Source organism: Cricetulus griseus (assembly GCF_003668045.3).
Source record: "Cricetulus griseus strain 17A/GY chromosome 1 unlocalized genomic scaffold, alternate assembly CriGri-PICRH-1.0 chr1_0, whole genome shotgun sequence".
Taxonomy (NCBI): Eukaryota; Metazoa; Chordata; class Mammalia; order Rodentia; family Cricetidae; genus Cricetulus; species Cricetulus griseus.
Genome location: NW_023276806.1, coordinates 63,019,246 through 63,042,675, shown reverse-complemented (window position 1 = coordinate 63,042,675; position 23,430 = coordinate 63,019,246). Strand labels below are relative to the sequence as shown.

At 40.0% G+C, this 23,430-nt stretch overlaps 1 protein-coding gene across 2 annotated transcripts; it reads right to left on the bottom strand.

Annotated features, from left to right (window-relative positions):
* Positions 1-3,834: 3,834 nt before the first annotated feature.
* On the bottom strand, positions 3,835-4,659 carry CUNH1orf68 (chromosome unknown C1orf68 homolog). 2 transcript variants are annotated; one of them, XM_035451705.1, is made up of 3 exons: positions 4,546-4,659; positions 3,993-4,446; positions 3,835-3,956 (listed from the first exon to the last, which is right to left on the bottom strand). In XM_035451705.1, the coding sequence occupies exons 1-3, from the start codon at positions 4,657-4,659 to the stop codon at positions 3,835-3,837; spliced, it is 690 nt and encodes a 229-aa protein (XP_035307596.1). The 2 variants fall into 2 exon arrangements, with proteins under 2 accessions (XP_035307596.1, XP_035307595.1); XM_035451704.1 differs by having other exon boundaries at positions 3,835-4,490; positions 4,551-4,659.
* Between the last annotated feature and the right edge of the window lie 18,771 nt (positions 4,660-23,430).

Sequence of the window (23,430 nt, the reverse complement as noted above, 5' to 3'; positions counted from 1 at the left end):
TCAATTTAAGCTATTTAAGCCCTGAGTAACTGTCTCACCAGAAATCACTCATTTTACAGAAAAAGAAACTTAGGTCCAAGGATATGATTTATTCAGTGTTACAAAAGGAATCTGTGAAAGAGTTGGGATAAGAATAGAGGTGAAAGAGGCTGGGAAGTAACCTTGCAGTGTTAAATGATGCATCTTCAGAACTTTACAAGGAATACCTTCTCACCGCATTTTACTACATAACAAAGGACTTCATGGTTTTTTTTTTCTTCAATTCATGTTAATGCTTTCATCCAACTAACACACAGCAGGCCTTTCCTGAAGATGTGGGTTATGGAAAGTATTTATGTTCTATTCCTTCTTGTGTCTTCATGGGGGCTGGGAACTTTACTCTCAAACTGAAAATAACTTCCTTGGATAGAGGATAACACATGTAATTCATGCACTTTTCTGAAAGCATGGTACATTTCAGTGTAAAACTTGAGAAAATTTTAGAGACTGTAACGAAGGAGGTGGGAGAGAAGAAAGAGATCTTAAAGTGTGATATAGGAGACCATATGGTGGCTCATCCTTATGATGTCAGAACTCAGAAAGCAGGGGCTGGAGGAACACCGGCCTGCCAGAACTGCATATGGAAAACTTGCTAATAGCAAGGACTTAGAGTAGCCGGTTATGGTGGCCAATGCCAGTAGGATTTGCTAAAGGAAGCAGAGACAAGCGGATTTCCACAGAGAAACCCTGTCTCAGAAAAAAGAAACAAAAGAAAGTCCAAGCAGCTTTGTAACTAATACAAGTCTCTCTGTGTATTCATTTGGGCCTAACGCGGGCTGGCGGCTGGCGTAAAGCTCGCACGTGGTGGTGGGGCTCAGGCGGCTTTTGACAGAAAGATTTATAGTAACAAGGACTCAGTTGGATAACTTGACTGGATATACATGGAATATTAGAAGACAACAGTTAGCAGGATACAATTAGATGCACTATCCTAAGTAACAATTATCATTTACTATATTCAGACAGTATAACCATGGAATTTAAAGGAAAAATAAATGGATCTAGAAAGCTTAATATTAAGTGAGGTGTGTCGAATTCAGAAAAATCCATATATTTTCTCTCATATATAGAACATAGCTTGTAATGGATAGATGGATGGATAGATGGGTGAAGGGATTGATAGATAGTAATGTAAATGTGGGTAAAGCCTAAACACCAGAAAAGAGGGTACCAGAGCCGTGGCCCAGTGGTTAAAAGCACTTGCCGTTCTTGCGGAGGACCCAGATTTGGTTCCAAGCAACCACATAATAGCAGCTCACAACCATCCTTAACTCCAGTTCCAGAGATATTTTTTAAGACAGTAGGTCATATAGAACAAATACTGTTACCTCGCATAAGAAAGGGAAAATAGGGGTTTGAGAGATGGCTCAAGAGGGGTTTGCAGAGCACTTGTGTTCAGATTCTTGCACCCACATGGTGACTCACAACTGTCTGTAATTCCAGTTCCAGGAGGTCCAATTCCTTCTTTTGGCTTCTGTGGGCACTATACACACATGTTGTATATAAACTCACCCAGGTACACATACATACATTTAAATTAAAAGCTAGTAAGAAAAAGGAAAATACCAGAAGTATTGCTGATGCTAGCTAAGTTAAGTAACTGTTAAACAACCAATACAAAAAAGCATCTCACGCTTAACTGCAGAGTTAGCAGCACTCCATCTTCCTGTGGTGCAGGTACCGCTTGATGGTGCATGAAGAACATAAGATCCTGGCCAAGGCTACTCCTAGCTTCGAGAGAGGCATCCAGTGACCGGGATGCAGGCTGAGTGGGGCTGTATGGAGCGATGCCATATGGTTTAAGAAGCTGTGGGTCATAATTCACCAAATAAAATATATTGCCTCCTATATGCCAGGCCTGTGTGGTTCTTACAGTCCAGGCAATGGTGTAGAGGATAACCTAGAAGCCCTTCCCCTAAAATGAGATTGATGACTTCTCTTTATGCCATCCTAGAGCCCTCATCCAGTGGCTGATGGAAGCAGAGACAGACATCCACAGATATACACTGAGCTGAAATTGGGAATTTAGTTGAAGAGAGGGAGGAATGAAGAGCGAAGGGGTCTGTACCAGGTTGGAGAAACCCACAGGAACAGTTGGCCTGAACAAGGGAGAGCACATCGACCCCAGATGCTGTCGGGGAGGCCAGTACAAGACTGATCCAGACCCCTGAACATGGATGTCAATGAGGAGGCCTCTGCACTCCAGGGAGCCTCTGGTGGTGGATTAGTATTTTTCCCTGGTGCAAGAAGGGACTTTGAGAGCCCATCCCATATGAAGGGATACACTCTGGCCCTGGACACATGGGGAAGGGCCCAGGACCAGCACAGGAAGATTTGGTGGACTTTGCAGCAGCCCCTGTTGAGGGCCCTACCCTGCCTGGGGAGTGGTGGGTGGATGGAGTGGGGGTAGGCTGGGGGTGGGGGAGGAGGGATGGGGTGAGGGAGGGAGAGGGAGAAGGGACTTACATGTGAAACAAGCTTGTTCCCTAACTGGAACTAATAAATAAATTTAAAAAATAATAATAATAAACAGTTACTTTCAATTATTTTCAGATCAGGAATAAAAGTTAACTTGCTTAAAAAAAAAAAAAAGAAGTTACCCTTGGTGTTTTGTATGTATTTGTCTGTCTCTCTGTGTGTGTGTGTGTGTGTGTGTGTGTGTGTGTGTGTGTGTGTGTGTGTGTGAACAAGTTTGCTTGTGGATAGGTTTGGAAGCCAGAATTCAGCCTCAGATGTCCCTTTAGAGTGCCATCAACCTTGGCTGTCTTTATTGTTTGTTTCTTGGGTTTGTTTGTTGTTGTTTGGAAAGGGTCTCTCACTTACTGGCCTGGGACTCACTGAGTATGCTAAGCTGGCTGACCTTTCCATTACTAGATTACCATGCAGCATTCATGCCAACATGCCAAACCATTTTTTTATGTGGGTTCTGGAGATTGGCCTCCTTTTGTATAAGAAGCATTTTACCAACTGAGCTATCTCTCCAGGAACCGCCACCATTCATGTGTTTTCCAGGCATACATTTTAGAATCTTTGGCCCTAAAAGTCATTCAAAATCATCTGTAACTGAGTGCTAATCACAATGGGACCCTGGCCGCAGAAGTAGGATGCTTATCACACAAAGTTCTTCTTCCTCTTGGAGACCTTTCTTACTGTCAGGGCTGACCTGAATACCTAGTAAACGAGAAAATGTTAATGCACAAAGCCCACCAGTATCAAACCACTTTCACAGTAGCAGTACCATCCTACAACGCTCCTGAGATTGATTATAAAAGCTCTCCAGCATCTAAAGAGAAACTCAAATGTTTCATAACAACAGCTACGACCACAGCCACACCCCATTGAGGGCCTATGACCAAATCCCTGCAGATTAACCAGAAGAAAGGAAAAAAGCAGACCTCAAACCCAAGGTCTAGAGACTCACTCCCTAACTCCAACGAAGCTGTTCACAGACTTCTAGAATGTGTTTGGATCCCAGATTGAGAGTTCATCAGCTTAATTTACTTGTGTTGTCCTTTTAGAACTCTCATCTACTAGCTAAAAACAAAGAGCAAGAAGAGACACGAAGGTCTCTAAAGAGAAACATGAACACCAAGCCAAGAAGTCAACAGGAGCCACCATGCTTGCATTTGAAGCTTTATTCATGCCACAGTTTGTGGGGTTATGCTAACTCTGGCAGGATGCCTTGATAAAGGGGCAAAGTAAGGAGGACCAGGGAAGCTAATAAAGACAGGGGACGGGTGTGCTCAGAAGATACAGCAGGAGGTAAATTTTGGAAGCAGGATTGTCCTTTTGTATTTAACAGCAGCAGTCATCCCCACTGTCACAGCATGCAGGACCGCGTGACCTCATGGGAATAATTCCCAGACAGCAGCACCCAGAGCCACAGCCACAGCCTCCGCAGCCTCCAGAGCCGCAGCCTCCACAGCCTCCAGAGCCGCAACCTCCAGAGCCGCAGCCTCCAGAGCCGCAGCATCCAGAGTCCTCGCAGCAACTAGAAGATCCGGTGTTCCATCCTTGGGGCCGCTGGACCCAGCGTCTCAGAGGACTCACCCCAAAGGTACGGGGAGCCAAACAGCAGTAGCTCATGGAACAGGGAGCAGAGCATGGGTCAGGGACACCACCCTGAGAACCTGAGCCACTTGAAGAAGCCTGAGTGTAGTAGGTCTGGGTAGGAACTGCATACTGGACATAATATGTCTGAGTCTGACACGGAGCTGGACATTTGACACAGGTCGTCTGACACGGAGCTGGGCACTTCACATAGGTCGTCTGACACGGAGCGGGGCATTTCACATATGTCTGACATGGAGCTGGGCATTTCACGTAGGTTTTGGTCTGGCATGGAACTTGATACTTCACATAAGCTGGAGCAGGAACCGGAGCTGAGTACCTCACGATGGTTTGAGGCTGATAAAGAGCAGGTCCTGGAGCATAAACAGTTTGGACCGGGCCTGAAACTTGGCCTGAAGCCTGGCCTGAAACCTGGCCTGAAACCAGGCCTGAAACCTGACCTGAAACTTGGCCTTTCCCCAAGGTACCACTGCTACCTTGCCCAGCTCCAAGTCCCGAACCTTTCACACAAGATGGAAGGAACTGTGGCTGCTTCTGCTGGTCACACATCCTGCTGTGGTTCTAAAAATGCTGAAAAGAAAAGAGTCATCAAAACTTTAAGACTAGAAAGATTTCCAGAAAAATCTTGGGTGTATCCACCTGGGAGGGTGATCTGAAAAAGGTCCCTTCCAGGGGGTTAGCACTCAGGGCCGTAAGTAAGTGTAAGCAGTAAGCAGTAAGTAAGGTGGGCGCAGTAAGGTGGGTGCAGAGTCAAGGATTCTAAACTCACTTCTTGCACCTTTAACTGGCTGTGTGACTCCTGAGACTATTTCCACACTAGGAAATAGAAGGCTTGAAACAGCAACTACATTTGTACCAGACTTTACATGTTTCCCTCTTTCCTTCAGCGTCAGCATTGTGGATCAGCCTTCCATTACTCTTCAGTTTAACCTCCATCACTGCTTCCCTTAGTGGTGGTATCCCTTCTTATCCCTTCTCATTCTTCCAATCCAGGAGTGCTCAGGGAGGGCAGATGTATGTGCCTGAGCTAACCTGACTCTTAAACTGAACCCGACAGAGCAAGACTCAGGCTCAATACAAAGTAAGTCTCTACCATTTGCCATTGGAGCACTTGTGTAGAACTCAGAAGAGACTGCACAAATATCCCCAGAGAAACCCTGCCCACATAGAATTGCTCTGTCCCCTCTCTAGACCGAGTCTCAACTTCCTACTACCAATGGCATCATCCTTCTTCATAGATGTTCTCAGTGTCTAGTCCTGGATCATTCTTTATCCCGTAGTACTCCACCCCAACTCCACCTTGACTCTTATTTCTTGCCAAGTAGCTATCTCAGATAATAAGACTTACCTTCCTTCCTGGCAGGAGCAACACTGGAAGAAGCCAAGACTCTGAGGAACTGGCCTTTGGTGAGACTTTTTATAGGGTGGCAATGAAGCAATTTGATGCCATTTAAATGAAGCACCTGAGATCACGAGGACAAGGGCTGGTGTTGCATTGGTGAGATTCCTCCCCAGTATGTCTGGCTGTTCAGTCAGAGGCAGAGCATGTCTCTACTTGACATTGAATTTTCCTAAATATGAGATAAATGGCCACCTTCTTCATGAAACAAGCCTCTTGCTTTTCCTAGAAGTCATGAGTCATTCCTGTACAAGCTTACCCTAATGGTAGAGCCGTTGAGTTGAGACTCTCAGTATTCATACACTGGGCCAAAAACTACTCTATATCCTTCCAACCTGACATTTAAATTCCTTCTGGGGACTTTGGTAGTGGTTTCTTCTGGTCTGAGTTGTCAGGGAAAGACTTTGCCATGGTAGTCCATGGCTCAGTATACCAGGAAGGTCACCAAGAACTTATTTATTCCATGAACCATAGATTATTCTAAGTTAATTCAGGAACTGGATGGGTGCTGTATGATCTCAAACCCCAGGGTTTAGGTCTGCATTGGTGCATCTCAACTTCTCCTATTCCCATGGCCTTCCTTCAACTTATCTTCCTAGGCCTCACTTTCAGGAATAGAGTCCAGGAATAGATTCCTAGGATTAGAGGAATTCCAAACAAATGAATGTGAGTGATGACAATGATAAACACTATCATTTAGTTAAGTGTTTCTATGTGCCAAAAAAGTTTATGAGGCAGATGCGTGCAACGGAGGCCTGAAGCACAGTGGGGGGGGGGGGTATGAAGCATCCAAAAGGAGTAAGTGGGCAAGCCAGAATTCAAGTGCAGCCAGTCTGCAGTCATAGGCATGATTTTTATCCCTACCAGCGAGTGGCTTTCATGATTGAATTATCCTTGAACACCAGCCACATTTCCTTTCCTCAATACAGTAGATGCGGAAAGAAAGACAGGAATAATACATATCAAGCACTATTGAATCCTTCCCCAGTCTGTGTCTGTGCTTAGTCTTCATCATAACTCTGTGAGATAGGCTATATATGAAAATAAGACTTAAGGGTCCAAATATCTCACCATAGTCACCATTATCTGTGGGTAACAGAGCACCATCAGAGCGCAGACCCATCCAGCTCCATATCCCATGTCCTTTCCTCTGATCCTTGAGGATAGTGGGCAACAGCTGCTACAGGAGGCTATCAAGCCTGTGCCTGGATTTGGTTTCAAATGCCAACTCTTCAGATCACAGAGTCACAATGTCACTGTGGTCTCTCAGGTGGAAGGCAGTTCTAAATTGGCTTCAAATAGATCCTCAGTTCCCCAGGATACATTCCCCAGAATCCACAAACTCATTTCTTAAAGAAAATCAAAGTGCCACTAGTTCACTGACCCTATCACATCCCACTCATGTCTTAGAAGGTCTGCTCCTGAACAATTTGGGGGAAACACGAGGGACAGATTCTGCCTCAGGTTTGGAAAGTGTCCTGGCTCTTCTCAGCTTCTGTTAATCCCATATAGACTTGTCATACTGTGTGTGAAGCCCACTGTCTGTCAGGGAGAAAAAAATAAAAGGGAATATTGGCCCTGGCCATTATAGTCCTCAGTCATAGCCTATGCCTGATGTTTCATGGAAAGGAGAAAGAAATTATGTCTTAGGAGGTAGGGAGGTGTCAAACTCATCACATAAATAACTTGTCAGTTTAGTCTTTGTAATAATGGCTCAAATAAAAGAGGACACGAATTGACAACTGTGAAAAATCACTTAGTCAAAAACTAATAGAGCTATAATTTAAAACTGGCATGAGATACCTCAGAGTCTATAATTTCTCCTCAACATGCTGCTTCTGGTTGGCCTCTACCTGTTTCAGTTGTGCAGCCCTCTATATTGTAGATAGCGAAAAAGTCCAGCTCGAGCGGGGTTCTGGAAAGGTGTGGAGTTGGTGAGAATGAAGACATTGACCACCAGTTGCCATTAAAGCAAGTGGTGCCAAACAGCTCATGCCATCTTTGTTTATACTAAAGCATCCAAGCATGATCAGTTTGAATTCATTTTTCCTTAATCCTTATCCAAGAATCATGACATTTACCCATTTTAGATTATTTTCCTCTCCCCCACTCCCTTATTGTCATTAGTTAACCTTTACCACATATCTAAGCATGAATTAACCTTTACCTAAGCATGAATAAACTGACCTTTACCTCATATTTAAGCCTGAATTTTATATTGCAAGCCAGATGATTATATCTAGCCAGGCACATCCTATTTGTCTTGTGCCCCGGCTTCCAGCAAACATGTCATTACAAAAATGAAAGATATTCAAGCCCTTAGTTAGTCTTTAACAGTGTTGTGTTTTGACATTTTTGCAGTCAGCAGTGGGTCTGATATCCTACCTAGAATAGTATTTTCCAGGTGTAGGTCTTAATAATTTCTAAATGGTCTACATATCACTTTTATATGAACAGTGGTTTTATGATATGTTCTTTATTATACATCCCCAGAGTGGTAATGATGGATAACTAACTCATAACTGTTGGTACCAAGTTTCTATTCTTCCTGGCAGTTTCTACATGTCCTTTTACTTCCAAGGGAACTGGGAGTTTTAACCAAAGAAAGATATCTAACCATTTATGTCCTGGCACCAGAGAAATGTCTGACTTTCATGCCCTTTATCTTTTCCTTATATGTTCCCATAAGTTTTTGATACCATCTCTTAAGAAGCCATATCCTAAATTCTTGGCATGTAGTTACTGCTCTATAGTTAAGTAAGCAAGAATCATTAACCTTAGTGACCTCCTCCTGCTTGCTCAGGGTGACTGCAGAGGCAGTCAGGGTTACTTGGGGGAACCAGTTTCTGTGTCTCAAGGAAAAAAACCTGGGGTCATTATTAATAAACTGCAAAGAGGGCTTAATTCCCCTGTAGAAAATTTAGAAAATTAATAAAGACTCATCCAAGGGGCTCTTGTTCCCAGTAAACTCAGCCACAATCATGACTGATAAAGTGAAACTAAAAATTACCATAAAAGTAAACACAGAGAAAACCAGGAGGGCCTGAAGCATGAGCTGGGGTCCCCAGTATCATTTTTCCACAGGTTCTTACCAAGTGGGTGGTAATCTCCAAAGGCCTTGCCACTGGGAGCTCCATCGGCAAAACACCCCTGTGCCCATTCTGGAGGTAATAGCATGGTTTTGGCCAATGTAGCATTATTCACAGCAATGCTGTGATTTAGAAGACCACCAGTTTCAGAACATGACCACAAAAATAAAAGGACAGAAGGTTTTCAGGACATAAATGAAGAGAACTGACCTCTTGTCCTACAATTCTTCAGCACCTCAGGCTTTTCTAGACTATGATTATAATGGTTTGTTCTACTTACAAATGTATGCTTCCATAGCCTAGCTGTCCATGGGGTTGTTTGCACTAGTTTGTAATTCTCAGGAGTTAGTAAGTATGGTTGATCACCACATCTCATCTTAGGACCTGGGAAATATTAACCAAACAAGAGAAATGAATCAGTGAAGGAGTGGGTATTTGTTATAATGAAGGCACAGACCACATTAATTTCCTCCTGTGGTTAAAGTGATCCTGCTCTGCCGTTAGCCAATCTGTGTGTCTCATGCCAGCTGTGAGCTCTGATTGGCTCACTTCCTGCTCTGTGGGGTGAGGTTCTCACTAATGGTTTTGACATCTTCAAGTAACACCAACATCACTGGTGAGAGATACTATATCCATGTGCCATGCAGACAGGTGGGTGGGCTGTGTTCCACCCACTTTGTAGGCTGGAAGGCAGAGCTGGAGGAGTCAGAAGATAGGTACCAGTGTCAAGGTGAGTCATGAGGATATCCCAAGAAGTTTCCAGAGACTGCCCATTGATCCCTTTGGCAGTTCCTAGGATCGGATCGTGGACTTGTAGGTTTCTGCAATAACAGTCCAGTGGACTCACACGAGAGTAAGTAGATAGAATCATCTCTGAGATGGAGGGACCTGAAACAGGTAATTGGCTCTGCTCAATGTAAAATGTACTAGTAGGTTTTAAAAGCTCTTTGAAATCTCTTGGTCAGCATGATTCATAATTTCCCAGCTGAATAGTTGAGAGCTACATGTTAGATTACCAATTCATCTTCTTATAGCACCAGCATCTATGAATCCTCACCATCCAGACAGTAATCTTGACACTGGAGCAGATGGACAGCATGAGGAATAGGACAATTCTTTCCATTTGCATTAATTGCATCTCAGAAAGGGACTGTCCCACCAAGGGCCATGGAACCCTGTGACACTCACCCTTTCTCACACAATGCATTGCTCTGGAAACTGTAGGACCAGAGTTTCAAATACTATTCTATAAGTTATTAATACCACAGCTGCTGGTGAGGGCACAGCTACTTAGCAAGGTCTAAGGCTACAGAACAGTGTGAGTGGGGCTTCCCTCTCCCTGATGGTTCTAGATCTCTAAGTAAGCCTAAGACTGTTTTTGTTCCTTCATCCCTTCCAAGCCTTTCATAATAAACCCACTGTGCTGGACCTTTCTATTTCAAATAGAGTGGTCTGTTCACATGGCAAGACACTGACATCCTGAAGCACCTCTAATATAGGTAATATAAAGCATACTCTGTACAGGAAAAAATTAACACATTTGACAAGTCAAGGAAATAAATATTTAATTTCAGCTGGTGGCAAGTGGAGGGGAAGAAATAAGTCAGGCTTATTTTGTGACTTTCTAAGAAAGTCCACGGTAGACACTCAGATACCCATCTCAGTTCCCACCTTCCCTAAGTGAATTCTTTTGAGGTTCCTGCATGACTACAAAGCATAAGCAGGTCTGCAAGTTCGAATCTATCACAGCCAATGTTTCTGCCTCTAGAGAGCTGGTATGAGTTACTCCTCACAGTACTGAGACAAAATTCCTGATCAAAGCAACGTATGGAAGGAAAGGTTGGTTAATGCTGCCCACTGTAATGTATGGAAGGAAAGGTTGGTTAATGGTGTCCACTGTAATGGGGAAGGCATGGCAGCAGGAGCATAAGACAACTGGTCACATTGTGTCTGCAGTTAGCAAACAGAGAGAAACGGGATGCTAGTGCTCAGCTTGCTTTTCTCATTTTTTTTTCAATATGAGATGCAAGCCATGATGGCGCTGTCCATGTTCAGGGTGGGTCATTGTTCCTTAGTTAAATCTTTCTGTAAACTTCATGGGCACACAGAGGTGTTTCCATGGTTGGTCTAAATCCAGTCAGGTAGATAGAACAACTATCTCAGAGTATGAAGTCTTCAGCACTCCCTGGCCTATATCGCCTTACAGTTGGGAGAAGGGGGCAACACTTCCATAGATCCAAATTCTGACCAGCAGGTGACTATAAATAGACTTGTCTAAAAACTGCTTGGATCACAATGGTACTTTAGCCCTTAGGTGAAAAACACAAATAATGAGAGAAGCTGTCAGGATCCAGAAGTTTCCCACTTGCTCCCCAGGTCTATTAAATTTTATTTTATAGCACATATTAATTGTACAGAGTAACGAGTTTCATTATGAAATATCTATATGATATACTTAGATCATATTCACCCCTTGGTTACTCTTCCCTATCCCCTTCTGCTTTCTACTTCCTCTCCACTTTCGAAACAGTCCCTTTTGCTACCAAGTCCTTCCCACCCCTTTACACTCTATGCAAACAGAAAACATGGTGCATGCCTTTGTGGGACCAGCTTCCTTCACTAAATATGCTGCTTTGCATAGATTTACAATTCCATTCATTTTCCTGAAAACAACTAACTTCCTTCTTCTTCTTCTTCTTCTTCTTCTTCTTCTTCTTCTTCTTCTTCTTCTTCTTCTTCTTCTTCTTCTTCTTCTGTTTTGTTTTTTCGAGACAGGGTTTCTCTGTGTAGCTTTGGAACCTATCCTGGCACTAGCTCTGGAGACCAGGCTGGGCTGGAACTCACAGAGATCCGCCTGCCTCTGCCTCTGCCTCTGCCTCCTGAGTGCTGGTATTAAAGGTGTGCACTACCAATGCCCAGCCTTCATTCTTCTTTACAGCTGAGGAAAATCCTATTATGTTCCTGTCACATTTCCTTTATCCATTCATCCTCTTGTGGCCCATGGCCTGATTTCATAACTTTGCCTGTGTAGACAGTGCAGTGACAAACATGGGTCTGAGGGAGTCTCTATGGCAAGCTGACTGATTCTTTGGGAGTACATGCCCAAGGGTGGTGTGCCCAGGTCATATGGTAGTTCTCTTTTTAATGTTAAAGAGACTTCCCATGTTAATTTCTGTAGTGGATACCAATTTATGTTCCCACCAATAGTGCATAAGAGATTTTCCTACTGTTGCATTATTGCCTGTATTTGGTAGAGTTTAATCTGTCAGTTTGCTTTCTTTATGATAGCCATACTGACTGGATGACTGAGATGAAAATTAATACAACTATAAATTTATTTTCCTGAAAGATAACTATATGGCAGAATTTTTGGCCATTTGCACTTGAATGGGAAAGTATCTGCTTGGTTCGATGGCTTATTTATGTGCTATTTTGTTGTTAATTTTTTATTTCTTTATATATTCATTATCAATTTTACAGTAAGTTCAGGGCCAGCAAGTCGGCTCAGTGTGAAAAATCACTTTGTGCACAAACCTGATAGTTCAATACCCAAAACTCATACAGAGAGGAAAACTCATAGGGAGAGGAAAGAATAGACTCCCACAAGTTCTCTGACCTCCACACATGGACATGTGCATACACACACATACACACACACACACACACACACACACACACACACACACACACACACAAACAATAATAACTATAACTAATTAAATTAAAAACAAATATGTTTACTTGGAATTATAGCTGACCCTTGTTATTTGTTTTCACAAATATTGAAAAGTTTTAGGATCAAGCTAATATAAAAAGCCCCCTGCCATTGTAAGACATACTCAGCACATTTCAATACTACCTACAAGGAGTTATTTTGGCATGAAAATCAGAAATAGGTAAAAAAAAATTATGAATTTGAGACTTGCATAATCAGAGTACTGCTTCTTTTACAGCAATGGTCTCCGCAGACCCTTCATTGTCATCACAACAACAATCTCAGATGCCTAACACCTTCCCATTGAATCACAGCGAAGTCCCTTCTCAAACTTCTTCCTGCTTTATCCTCTGCTCCTGACCTGTCTTTGACCAACGTACTGTCCTCCGTCTCCACAATCCACCACCTCCATCTTCTAGTCTCTGTCCAACCCTGTCTCTAGCCTTATCAGCACCCTACTCTGGATTCCCACCGAAATGTTCACTCTCATCTCCGACATAGCCTTGGATGCCTCTCTGGAAAGACAGAGGAGATGAAGAGTCAGCAGTCAAAATACAGTTCATATGAGATCCTGTGTCTGTGCTTCAGATGAGCCATACTTTTGGAAGGACATGGATGTTACACGTTACCACACATACTGTGTCATTCCTGATGCTCCTCTGATCTGTTTCCTTTCCCTATGAATCCAATATGACTGCCCCTCTGCACTGTAGGAAGGAAAGGTAACTTGTATACTAGACTTCCAGTATGTCATATCCTTCTCCGAGACTAAGGTCTCAGTGAACTCTCTTGAAGCTTTCACTCTAGAGAGTCTAATCTTCTGTGTGGTTTCATTCCCAGCCTCCTTTTTAAATGACTTCTGATCAGTCCTTCAGGAAGAACTTCTGACACCAGAATCTCAAGACTAACACAAATTTAACCTCCAAAAAATGTATTAACTGAATTATACACATAGGCTCTGAAGGTTCCCTGGGAAAAAAACAATCCTGAAGGGCTGGCCCATGTTGTATCTAATTTATTCTTGTAGAGAAAGCACTGCCCATACTTTTAGACCAGTCCAAATCCTGTTTCTACCTATGATGAAAGTTGGGCTTCATTCAAATGCCCCAGTCTTCATAATCTCTCTTCTAAGATCCCTGAGTCTGGAATGCAAACATCATCATATTGTCTGTATCTTCCTGTGTTACTCATGTTTGTATTCTTTGAGTAGGAGTTTCAGATGGCCTGATGTTTCTGTCTTTACTTGCACTTCCCGCCTATCCTAATAATGTTCTTTTCCTACTCAGGTCTTTGATGAGGTTGAAGACTTAGATAGAAAATACTATGTACAAGACTTAGACTTTTCAGATTAAGACAGTTATTGGAGTAATCTCTGTTGTATGTTGTTACCCTGAAACATGTAGAGTGTGTCTATTACTCAATGTTGTTCTTGCTAGTTGTAGATCTTAACTTGTGCATGCTTTTACCTTTCCTTCTCCTGGAATACTTGGCATTTGTTATCACTATATATAGTTTTTGTGTCAGGCTTAAAACCTTCTTCTTTAGACATAAAGGGGAATTGTAGTGTCATCTTGCCTTGCTAGTGAACCTGCAGTTGTGGCCACATCCTTTGGGTGTGGTTTTAGGTGCAGATGTCAACCCTTTAAGGTAGAGGAGCTTCGGGTGCCTGTTCTCTGTGGTCACAGAAAGCATCAGAAGGACAGAGACTGCTTTTTATGGAGCAGGGAGGCCGCAGCAGTTATTTACTCTTATCTGTGTAAGTCATTCCCCAATAAAACATTTACTTATCATTGATTTTGGGTCTGGTGAACTCATTTTGACTCTGCCTTAAGACTCCACCCCTAGAAGAACTGCAGAAAATGGATGGTTACTGGGAGAGGAGGAAACAGCTTTCTCAAGGAACAGCCCCCTGATAGGTAAGACAATCCCAAGATGTCAGCCTTAAAACACATATGAGCAATACTAAATGATTTCAGTAGGTTATGTTTATTAATTTAATTAAAATACTACACCATGTAAACAAGTAGAAGGGACACAGGAAAACTTGAAGGAGAAAAAGGAGGGGGGAATGATGTAAATGCAGTACTCATACTCATTATAAAATTCTCAAAAAATACACTTTTTTAAATGTAAAAGAGAAAGTAGAGCACAAAGTTAATGTTATTTTAAAAACTTTGCATTTAAAAGCATAGAAAATATTAAATATTCTAATGTAAAAACATTTAACATTAAGAAAAATGCCTACCATCATATAACTAGACTGAAAATAGTAATAGGAATGACAAATTCCATAAAACCCACAAAGCTTAAAATGAGAAACCATCTTGATAAAAAGTAATCAAAATTTAAATTAATGACACTAAGAAATAGCCCACAGCACAGTTGAAAAACTATGGAGAACACACTAAGCATTCAGAAGGGAGCAGGTTACTTTTTCCCAACCTGTAGGTTTCATAAATCTCAAAGCAAAATCTATATGTTTGTTGAAAAAATTATAATTTTTTCAAAATATTTTTCAAAATATGCTACTGTTTATGAATCTATTTTTAAAAAAACATATCTCATCCCACACATGTTCATTGGTTCCCAAGGACTCTGCAAAGTACCTAAGATAAAGCAAGTTATAGAAGGGTGTTTGCTATTTTGACTCATAGATTCAGAAGTCAGCTCTTGTATATTTATTCGGCTCTTTCCTGTAGGTCTGTGGTGAGAAAGGACGTGTGGCAGAAGGGTCATAGGATCCAGGAATAAACAAGAGGCAGTAACAGGACAGGAGCACCTGTAAGGTGCACCCCCAATGACTTAATTTCCTTTCACTAGGCCCCACCTGCTGAAGATCTCACCACCTGTCAATAGCACCCAAGTCAGAAGCATGGAACAAGCTTTGAGGGACACTTCAGACCCAAGCTATAGCATGCATATTTTTTCAGTCACTCATTTATACAGATTGGAATCCATGTATATTTATATTGTTATTTGATATACAATTCAATATCACATTGTTTGCCTTGTTTCTCAATGTTTTCTAGCTTTGTCCATTGAGAGTTTTCAGTTTGACACTAGTGTGCTTTTGATAAGTCCCAGGAAGCTATTTTCCTAATGAGTTCATGAATCTTTTCTTTCAAATTGCAATTTAGAAACTAAGATCTGGATGTCAATAGTAGTTATTACTACTATGGCATCATTGTTCATGAACTCTCTAAGCAGAGAGAGTGAAGTTCTATAAAGATACACACACACACACACACACACACACACACACACACACACACACACACTGTGATTAGTAATCACAGTACACACATTGATAATTGTTTCTCTATACAAGATGATTAGATTTTAAACTAACATTTCAGAAGGTAAAAAGTTATTTTCTCCTAACCTGCAGGAATAATTACATCAATATAACTGGCTATGATGGGCTGCTATAACAAATATAACACATACTGGGTGGGTTAAGTAACATAAATTCACTTAGCGCATTTCTGTAGTTTGAGTTGTCTAATATCATAGTTTGGGCCAATTTGTTTCTTAATGAGGCACCTGTCTTTTGGTTTATAGATAGATCCCTTCATTTGTGTCTTCCCATGATATATGGGGACAAACAGTGTATGTCTTGCCTGCCAGTCCCTTTTTGAGGCCATGAATGCTACTGTGGAGGATCTATGTTTATAACTTGATATAAACCTACCCTCCTAAGGATACTCACCCAGACTATCACACTGAGAATTAAGGATTTATCTTATTAATGTGGGGAACATCAATATTCAGTCTCTAGAAAGTGTGGATTGATAGAATATATTAACTAAAAAAGATTATCAGATTGGATTAAATATTATCAACAAACGAGTTAATTTTATTTAAAATACTTTACACAATAGCCCTTGGGACAATCTCTAAAATTATATTTCGTGCTGTAAAGCAAAATTTAACACATTTAGAAGAATTGAAATTATTTAAAGTATGTTGACAAACCACACTGAAATTAAACTACCAACTAATAAATAATGGGAAAATGCACAGATTTACCAACACATAGAGAACTAAATGCTGCAGTAGGTATTCTTTCAGTTGTTGTAACAAAACACCCCAGCAGAAGCAACATAAGGGAAATTGCTGTTGTTGTTTTTGTTTGTTCATTTTTGTTTTGTTCTCAGAGTTCACATTCATCATGGCAGTGAAATCAAAGCAGAAGGAGATGGAAACAGACATATACAAGGTGTCCATGGCGAAGAGGAATAGAGCAATAGATACTAGTGTTCAGCCCACATGTTCCTCTTCATGCAGTCAGCCAATGATGCTGTCCACTTTCAGGGTGGATTTCCTCACCTCCATCACCTTGAGAGAATGAATCTCCCAGCCATACCCAGAGTCTAATCTTGTCTAGATAAGCCCTTGCAGGTGTGCCTAGAAAGCTGTCTCCTAGGAGATCCTAGCCCTGTTCAAGTGAACAAAATCACTACCCATCACAGTTATTGCATTGTTAAAGTGGACTATGAGTCAAACAGGGAGTCTCAAGAGCAATTAGAAAACATTTTATTTGAGTAAGAAAAACATATAGCACCAGTTGGTGGGAGGCAACTAAATCAGTATATTAAATGCTTATACTCAAAAATTCAAAAGTTTCCATAACTGATGTCACCTCCTCCTTCTGAAGCTACAGAAATAATATCAAACTAAAGCAAAAAAAAAAAAAAAACAATAGCATTGATGGCAGCAATCAACTGTGCTAGGAACAGAAAAGCAACAGAAGAAAGTTAATGATACCAAAAGCTGAATCTTTGAAGATACATCAACACAACAGATAAGCCTTTATCCACAATGACCAAGGAAAAGGAGAAAAGACAAAAATCACAGTGTTACATTAAGCCTTATAGCAAATTGACTTATGAAAAAGCCTAAATGTCACCTTGATCTTCTTGGTGAAAATGTTCCTTTTGATGAGATTAACAGTCTGAATTACTATAACCTGGTACTGGGGATTAAATCCGTGGCCTCATGCATGCTAGGCAAGCTTTCTACCATGTAGCTATACCCTGACCTCCCAGCCACTTAAATGTATTCTTAATAATCTGCGAGTCAAGGCAGAGACTCCATTATTGCAAATATGCTCAAGTTGCTCACCTTTTCTTTTTAATATATATTTTAATTGAAATAGAATTACAGAACTTTGAACAAATATATAAATATAGCCTGCTGAGTCTATTTTTATCGATTTTATATGGTTCCAGGGTTGACCAGTCTGTGTTGCCTAACAAATAGAGGGATTCATCCCTGGGAATGGCTAATACTCTTTCTCCCAGCAGTCATTACTTGCCTATAGTTCTTTGTCTTGCATGGGACCCTGAGAAAATTTTCCCCTTACACTTTATGACCTTTGATGTTGTTCTATCTTCTTTATGCAATTTCTAGGAGAGACTGTTTCAAAACAGACTTCCTGATGTTCTGGCTTTTTATCTATTTATCCTATTCACCCAGTAAACTAGGAATGATGAAAGGAGAAAGGGGCCACAACCAGTACACTGAGAGGTGGAGGCAGAGTCTACAGAGGAGAGATAAGTAGAAGAAATCAACTATTAAGTAAATACAGATTATACCCCCAAATGATATCATCTCAGCTAGAAAACAATTAAGATGTCTGACAACTCTGATGGGCCGGAGCAGGAATGTTTTCTACATGTACTGCTGAGACACTACACTAAGCTGGTTTAGGTTTAAGTTGGTTCATCACCTCTGGACAATTTGCAATTTCTGTGAAAATTAAAAATATCGTACGATTTGTCTCCCAAATAAATCACCTAAACCTTTTGTCTTAATTAGTGTTTCTTTGTGGTGATGAAACACCATGACCAAAAGCAAGTTGGAAAAGAAGGGGTTTATTTGGCTTATTCTTCTGCATCACAGTTCATCACTGAAGTAAGTCAAGGAAGGAACTCAAACACGGCAGAAACATGGAAACAAGAGCTGACACGGAGGCCAAGGGGGATGTTTCTTACTGGCTTGGTCACCATGGCTTGGTCAGCCTGCTTTCTTATGGCAAATAGAACCACCAGCCCAGGGATGTGCCCCCCCACCATCAATCACTAATTAAGAAAATTCCTTGAGGCGTTTTTTTTAAACTGAGGTTCCCTCCTTTCACATGGCTATAGCTTGTGTCACGTTGATAAAAAACTAGCCATCAGCACACCTTTTCTTAGAAGTGTATCCATTATGGGCTGTTACAGCAGAATACCCCTATGTTAAAGTGTTCTGCTGGGTGATACAGAAAGACAGTGGGTTATTTAACTTACAGTAGAGCAGTCAAGAAGCATAACACAAACTTTTGGTGAAGTCAAGATACAGAGGAGAAGAGGGAAAGAGAGAGGGGGGGAGGAAGAACACATAGTGAGAAAGAAACCAAAGAGCAAGTTGAGAAAGCCAAACTCATTTTACAATAACCTGTATTCACAATAGCTGTCCTAATGCACTTCTGTGAAATTAGCAGGAGTCTCTTTTGAGGGCTATATTCCTTGAATACAACTTACCTCCAAGCAGATTGCTCGACTAAAAGGCCTCACCACCTCTCAGAGCCCCTGCATTATAAGTCAAGTCTGTATCACACAAATCTTCAGATGGCAAACCATAACCAAATTATTGTAGTATCTCATTCCAATCATGTCAATATCATTAGATGCTGAACTTATTTAATACGTGTTTGTTTTGGACATTTTATTTCATTTGTAGTTAAAAATATTTATTTTTGATAATTTCTTAACTCTATGGATGTTCCCAATGAAATACACAGATCTGAAGACTTAAAGATTATATCTGTAAATGAGAGAAAGGATTCAGTGTTTGGCGTTCACTCAGAATGACTGTTTTCATCTCCAGCCATTTACTTGCAAGTTCATAGTTTTGTTTTTCTTAAGAGCTGAATAGCATTCCATTTGTGTAAACACACCACATTTTTGTTGTCCATTCATCATTTGATGGACGTCTGGATTGTCTCTATTCTCTGACTACTAGGTATAGAGCAACAATGAAGAGGGATAAGTATCCTTGTAGTAGGATACTGAGTCGTTTAGGAAATATGCCCAGGAGTCAAATTTCTGTGTTATACGGTAGGTCTATTTATAGCTTTTTGAGAAGCCTCCACACTGATTGTGAGAGATACACAAAGACAGAGACAGAAAGACAGACCTAGAGATGCAGAAAGACAAAGGGGCAGATAAACAGGAAGCTGGAGAATCCCAAATTTATATTGTTCTCTCTGATAAAGTCCATTCTTTTTACCTTTTTTCATGCATTTTTCTCTCCCATTACCTGTTTTTAAATAATTGGGAGCTCAGATATGGGTCTTATGGTACAGGCTGTTAGTCTAAGCTACTCAGGAGTTTAATACAGGATGGTCTTAGGCTCAAGGTCTATCTGGGGTACACAGTAGGTTCAATACCAACCTGAACAACTTAGTGTGAGCCTGACTCAAAGTAAAAATAGGATAAGGATGACAAAAAATAGAACTAAACTCAGTGGCAGAAAACTTGACTAGTGTGTGCAATAATTTCTGTCAATTTTTAGTATTTTCTTAGATTTTTGGAATTATTTCTTTTATTATTGAAATTATTATATCATTTTATCATTTTTCATCTCCCTTTCATCCCTTCAAATACTCCCATACATCCTTCCTTGCTGTCTTTCAACTTCATGAACTTTTTTCATTAATTACATTTCCATGCAACATATATATAAGTGTACTTATATGTATATAAGTATATATTATATATAATATGTATGCATATATAAGCACAATTGGTTATCCAATATCAAATGATCACCCCTGAAAACATATACATGAGTAACATTATATAGACTGAGCAGGTCATATTAGGCTATAAATATGTTCTATAATTTATAATACCTATACTGATATGTAAGTATGAATTGTATAAAATATATAAGTGTATATATAATCCATACATATAACAAAACACAATTATATATAATATACATTTATATATTATATAGTATATATATTTATTATATGAGAAAGTATATGTAATATTTATTATATATAACTATATAAGTGCTTATATATATGCATATATTGTATATACTATATAATACATACAGTATATGATAAACATATATGTAATATGCAATTTGTAATGTACAATATATAGTTATTATACATCATCTATGCAATATGCAATATTTATTACATGCATATATATTTTATACAATACATACTTACATATCAGTATAGGTATTATAAATTATAGAACATATTTATAGCCTAATATGACCTGCTCAGTCTATATAATGTTACTCATGTGTATGTTTTCAGGGGTGATCATTTGATATTGATAACCAATTGTGCTTTTCCCTAGGGAAGACTATTTCTTGGGCTCTTAGCATTTCTTAGTTTCCTGTAGTTCTTTGTGTAGGTTTGAGGCCTTATGGTCTTTCCCCAACTCATTTTGGCATGTCTATTGGTATACTCATGTGAAGACAGTTATAGTGGTAAGACTTTATGGGTAAAGTTTCTGACATTTCCTTGGAGACAATCTCACAGCAAACTCCTTGATCCTCTGACTCTTGCAATATTTATGCCTCCTCTTCTACAATGTTCCCTGAGACTTTGGTGCAGGTGTTATTTTGTGGATGTGTACATCGGGACTGGGATCCACGACTCTGCATTTTTATGGGTTGTGGTTTTCTACAATAGTCTCTGTCTGTTGCAAAGAGAAGTTTTCTGATGAGGCGTGAGGACTACACTTATCTGTGGATATAAATAAAAATATTTGGAATGTATTTATGGATTCTGATGATTTAGTAACGTGGTGATTGCAGGTTTTTCTTTAAGATCCATGACTTCACTAGCCCTGGGTACTTGGCTAGGTTTCCAGTACCCGGCATGTATTCCCTGTTCACCATACCTTAAGTCCCATTAGAGAGCTGTGGTTACTATTAAGGTTATGTGGGCCATTACTCTACCCTTAGAGTTTTCATGCTATGCTGATTTTTGCTGTGGTTCATAGGCATCACAGCTGGGCCCTGTAGGCTTTTATTAATCATTCTAGAGTTATTTATTCATTCTTTGTGACCTCTTGGATGTGTTTGTCCTTGTCTTCAGACCAAATATTCCTTCCAGTATCCCTCGTAGAACTGGTTTACTGGACATAATTCCTTTAATCTGTCTTTATTATGCAAATCTTCTCTTTTTCCTTCAGTACTAATAGAAAATTTTTACCTGGTTTAGTAGTATGGGCTAGCAGTTGTGGTTTTTCAGAACTGAAATGCATGTTTCCAAGCTCTTACATCTTTAAAAGTTTATGCTTAATAATCAGGTGTTATTCTAATGGGCCTGCCTTTGTAAGTATTTTATCTTTCCCTCCTGAAGCTTTTAATACCCTTTCTTTATTTGATATGATTTTAATATTTTAACTATAATATGTCAAGGAGAGTTTCTTTCCTGATCCTGTCCATTTGGAGTTCTGTAGCGTTCTTTAACCACATAAATATCTCTTTCTCTAGGCTTGGGAATTTTTCTTCTATGATTTTATTGAAAGTATTCTCTGTTCCTTCACTATGGTGTTATTTCCCTTCTTCTACATCCTCCATCCAAAGGCTAGGTCTCTTCGTGGTGCTCCATGGTTCCCCCACTTTCTGTCCGTAGCTTTTTTAAAATCATGGTCAAACTTGGGAGATTCAATTTCGCTACCTTGTCTTCCATTAGTAATTCTCTGTTTTCTACATGAATCATTCTATTGGTAAAGCTATCTCCTGAGGCTCTTATTTGGCTTATTGAGTTCTTCAATTCCAGCATTATTTTATTTTGTGATTCCTTCAGCAATTCTATTTCCACTTTCATATCTTGGATTGACTGTCTCATTTCTTTGTGTTTCTTCTCTGGGAGTAATATGCATGTGTTTGAATTGTTGCACATACTTATAATTTTTTATACGTTGTCTGAGAGTTCCTCCAAGTCATTTTCATTGTTATAGGGTTCGTAATTGATGGAGCAGCCATGTTACATTGTTTTTGCACTTTTTGCTGTTTCTTTACTGGAACTTGTGTATATTTGGGTTCGTTTGTTTCTTTGTTTTCTTTCCTTTGTAGTTTTTATTTCTAAAATAAAATTCAAGTCTCCCCCTCCATATCTTTTTTCTCTCAATGGTGGTGTTTTAAATGTTCGGTGGAAGATTAATCCTAGTATGTTTAAGGTACCCTTTCCTTCTATAGGATATTTAGAACCAGACCCTCTATCTTCAGTCTTCCTCTGAGGGTCAGATATTGTTCTATGTCAATTAGGGGCCCCAGCTATGTGTAAAGCAATGGTTCTCAACCTTCCTAATGCTGCATCCCTTTAATACAGTTCCTCCTGTTGTGGTGACCTCCAACCGTAAAACTTTTTGTTGCTACTTTATAACTCTAATTTTGATACTGTTATGAAATTGCAATGTAAACATGTGTGTTTTCCACTGATCTTAGGAGATCCCTGTGAAAAGGCGGTTCCACCCTCAAAAGGTATTAATCCATGGGTTGAGAACCACTGGTCTAAAACTTAGGCTGCAAGTTATGGTACTCTCTAAGTGCTTGTGGGCATTACCTAGAATTTGTTCCTCACTATGGTTACTCAACTCAACTACTGCTGGAGCGTCTGGAAGATGTGTGTATTGCTTTCTTGATTGAACAAAGAGCAACACAGTCCCAAACTTCACAGAATTTATATATTATAGCAAGTTGGAGAGACAGTAATTTAATTAAAAGAAATAGGAAGGTTAAGTATTTTATGTGTATATTTATTAAGATTGGAGGGGGATGTCTCAAAAAAACAAAAGAAGAAGAAGAAGAAGAAGAAGAAGAAGAAGAAGAAGAAGAAGAAGAAGAAGAAGAAGAAGATTTGAGGTGGAACCATCCCAGCATTAGGTCTTCAGTAGTGTCTGCAGCTGAAGTCATTTGTGTCTACTGTAAGGTCAGAACAAATAAGATGAGGCTGCAACGTTGAGTCTGTCAGTCAGTATTTCTTCATTTCAATAATTTCTAAATCAGCAGGAATCTGTAAAGAATACTGTCTCTAGAGCATACTTGGAAAAGGATCACTGTAAAGATGCATCTTTGAAAGAAAGAAGGAATGA

Coding starts and splice junctions, on each gene's coding strand:
- CUNH1orf68 (XM_035451704.1), bottom strand. CDS start 4,659: ATGTGTGACCAGCAGAAGCAGCCACAGTTCCTTCCATCTTGTGTGAAA. Junction 4,491..4,550: donor GGGGAAAGGCCAAGTTTCAG/GTCAGGTTTCAG, acceptor GCCAAGTTTCAG/GCCCGGTCCAAACTGTTTAT.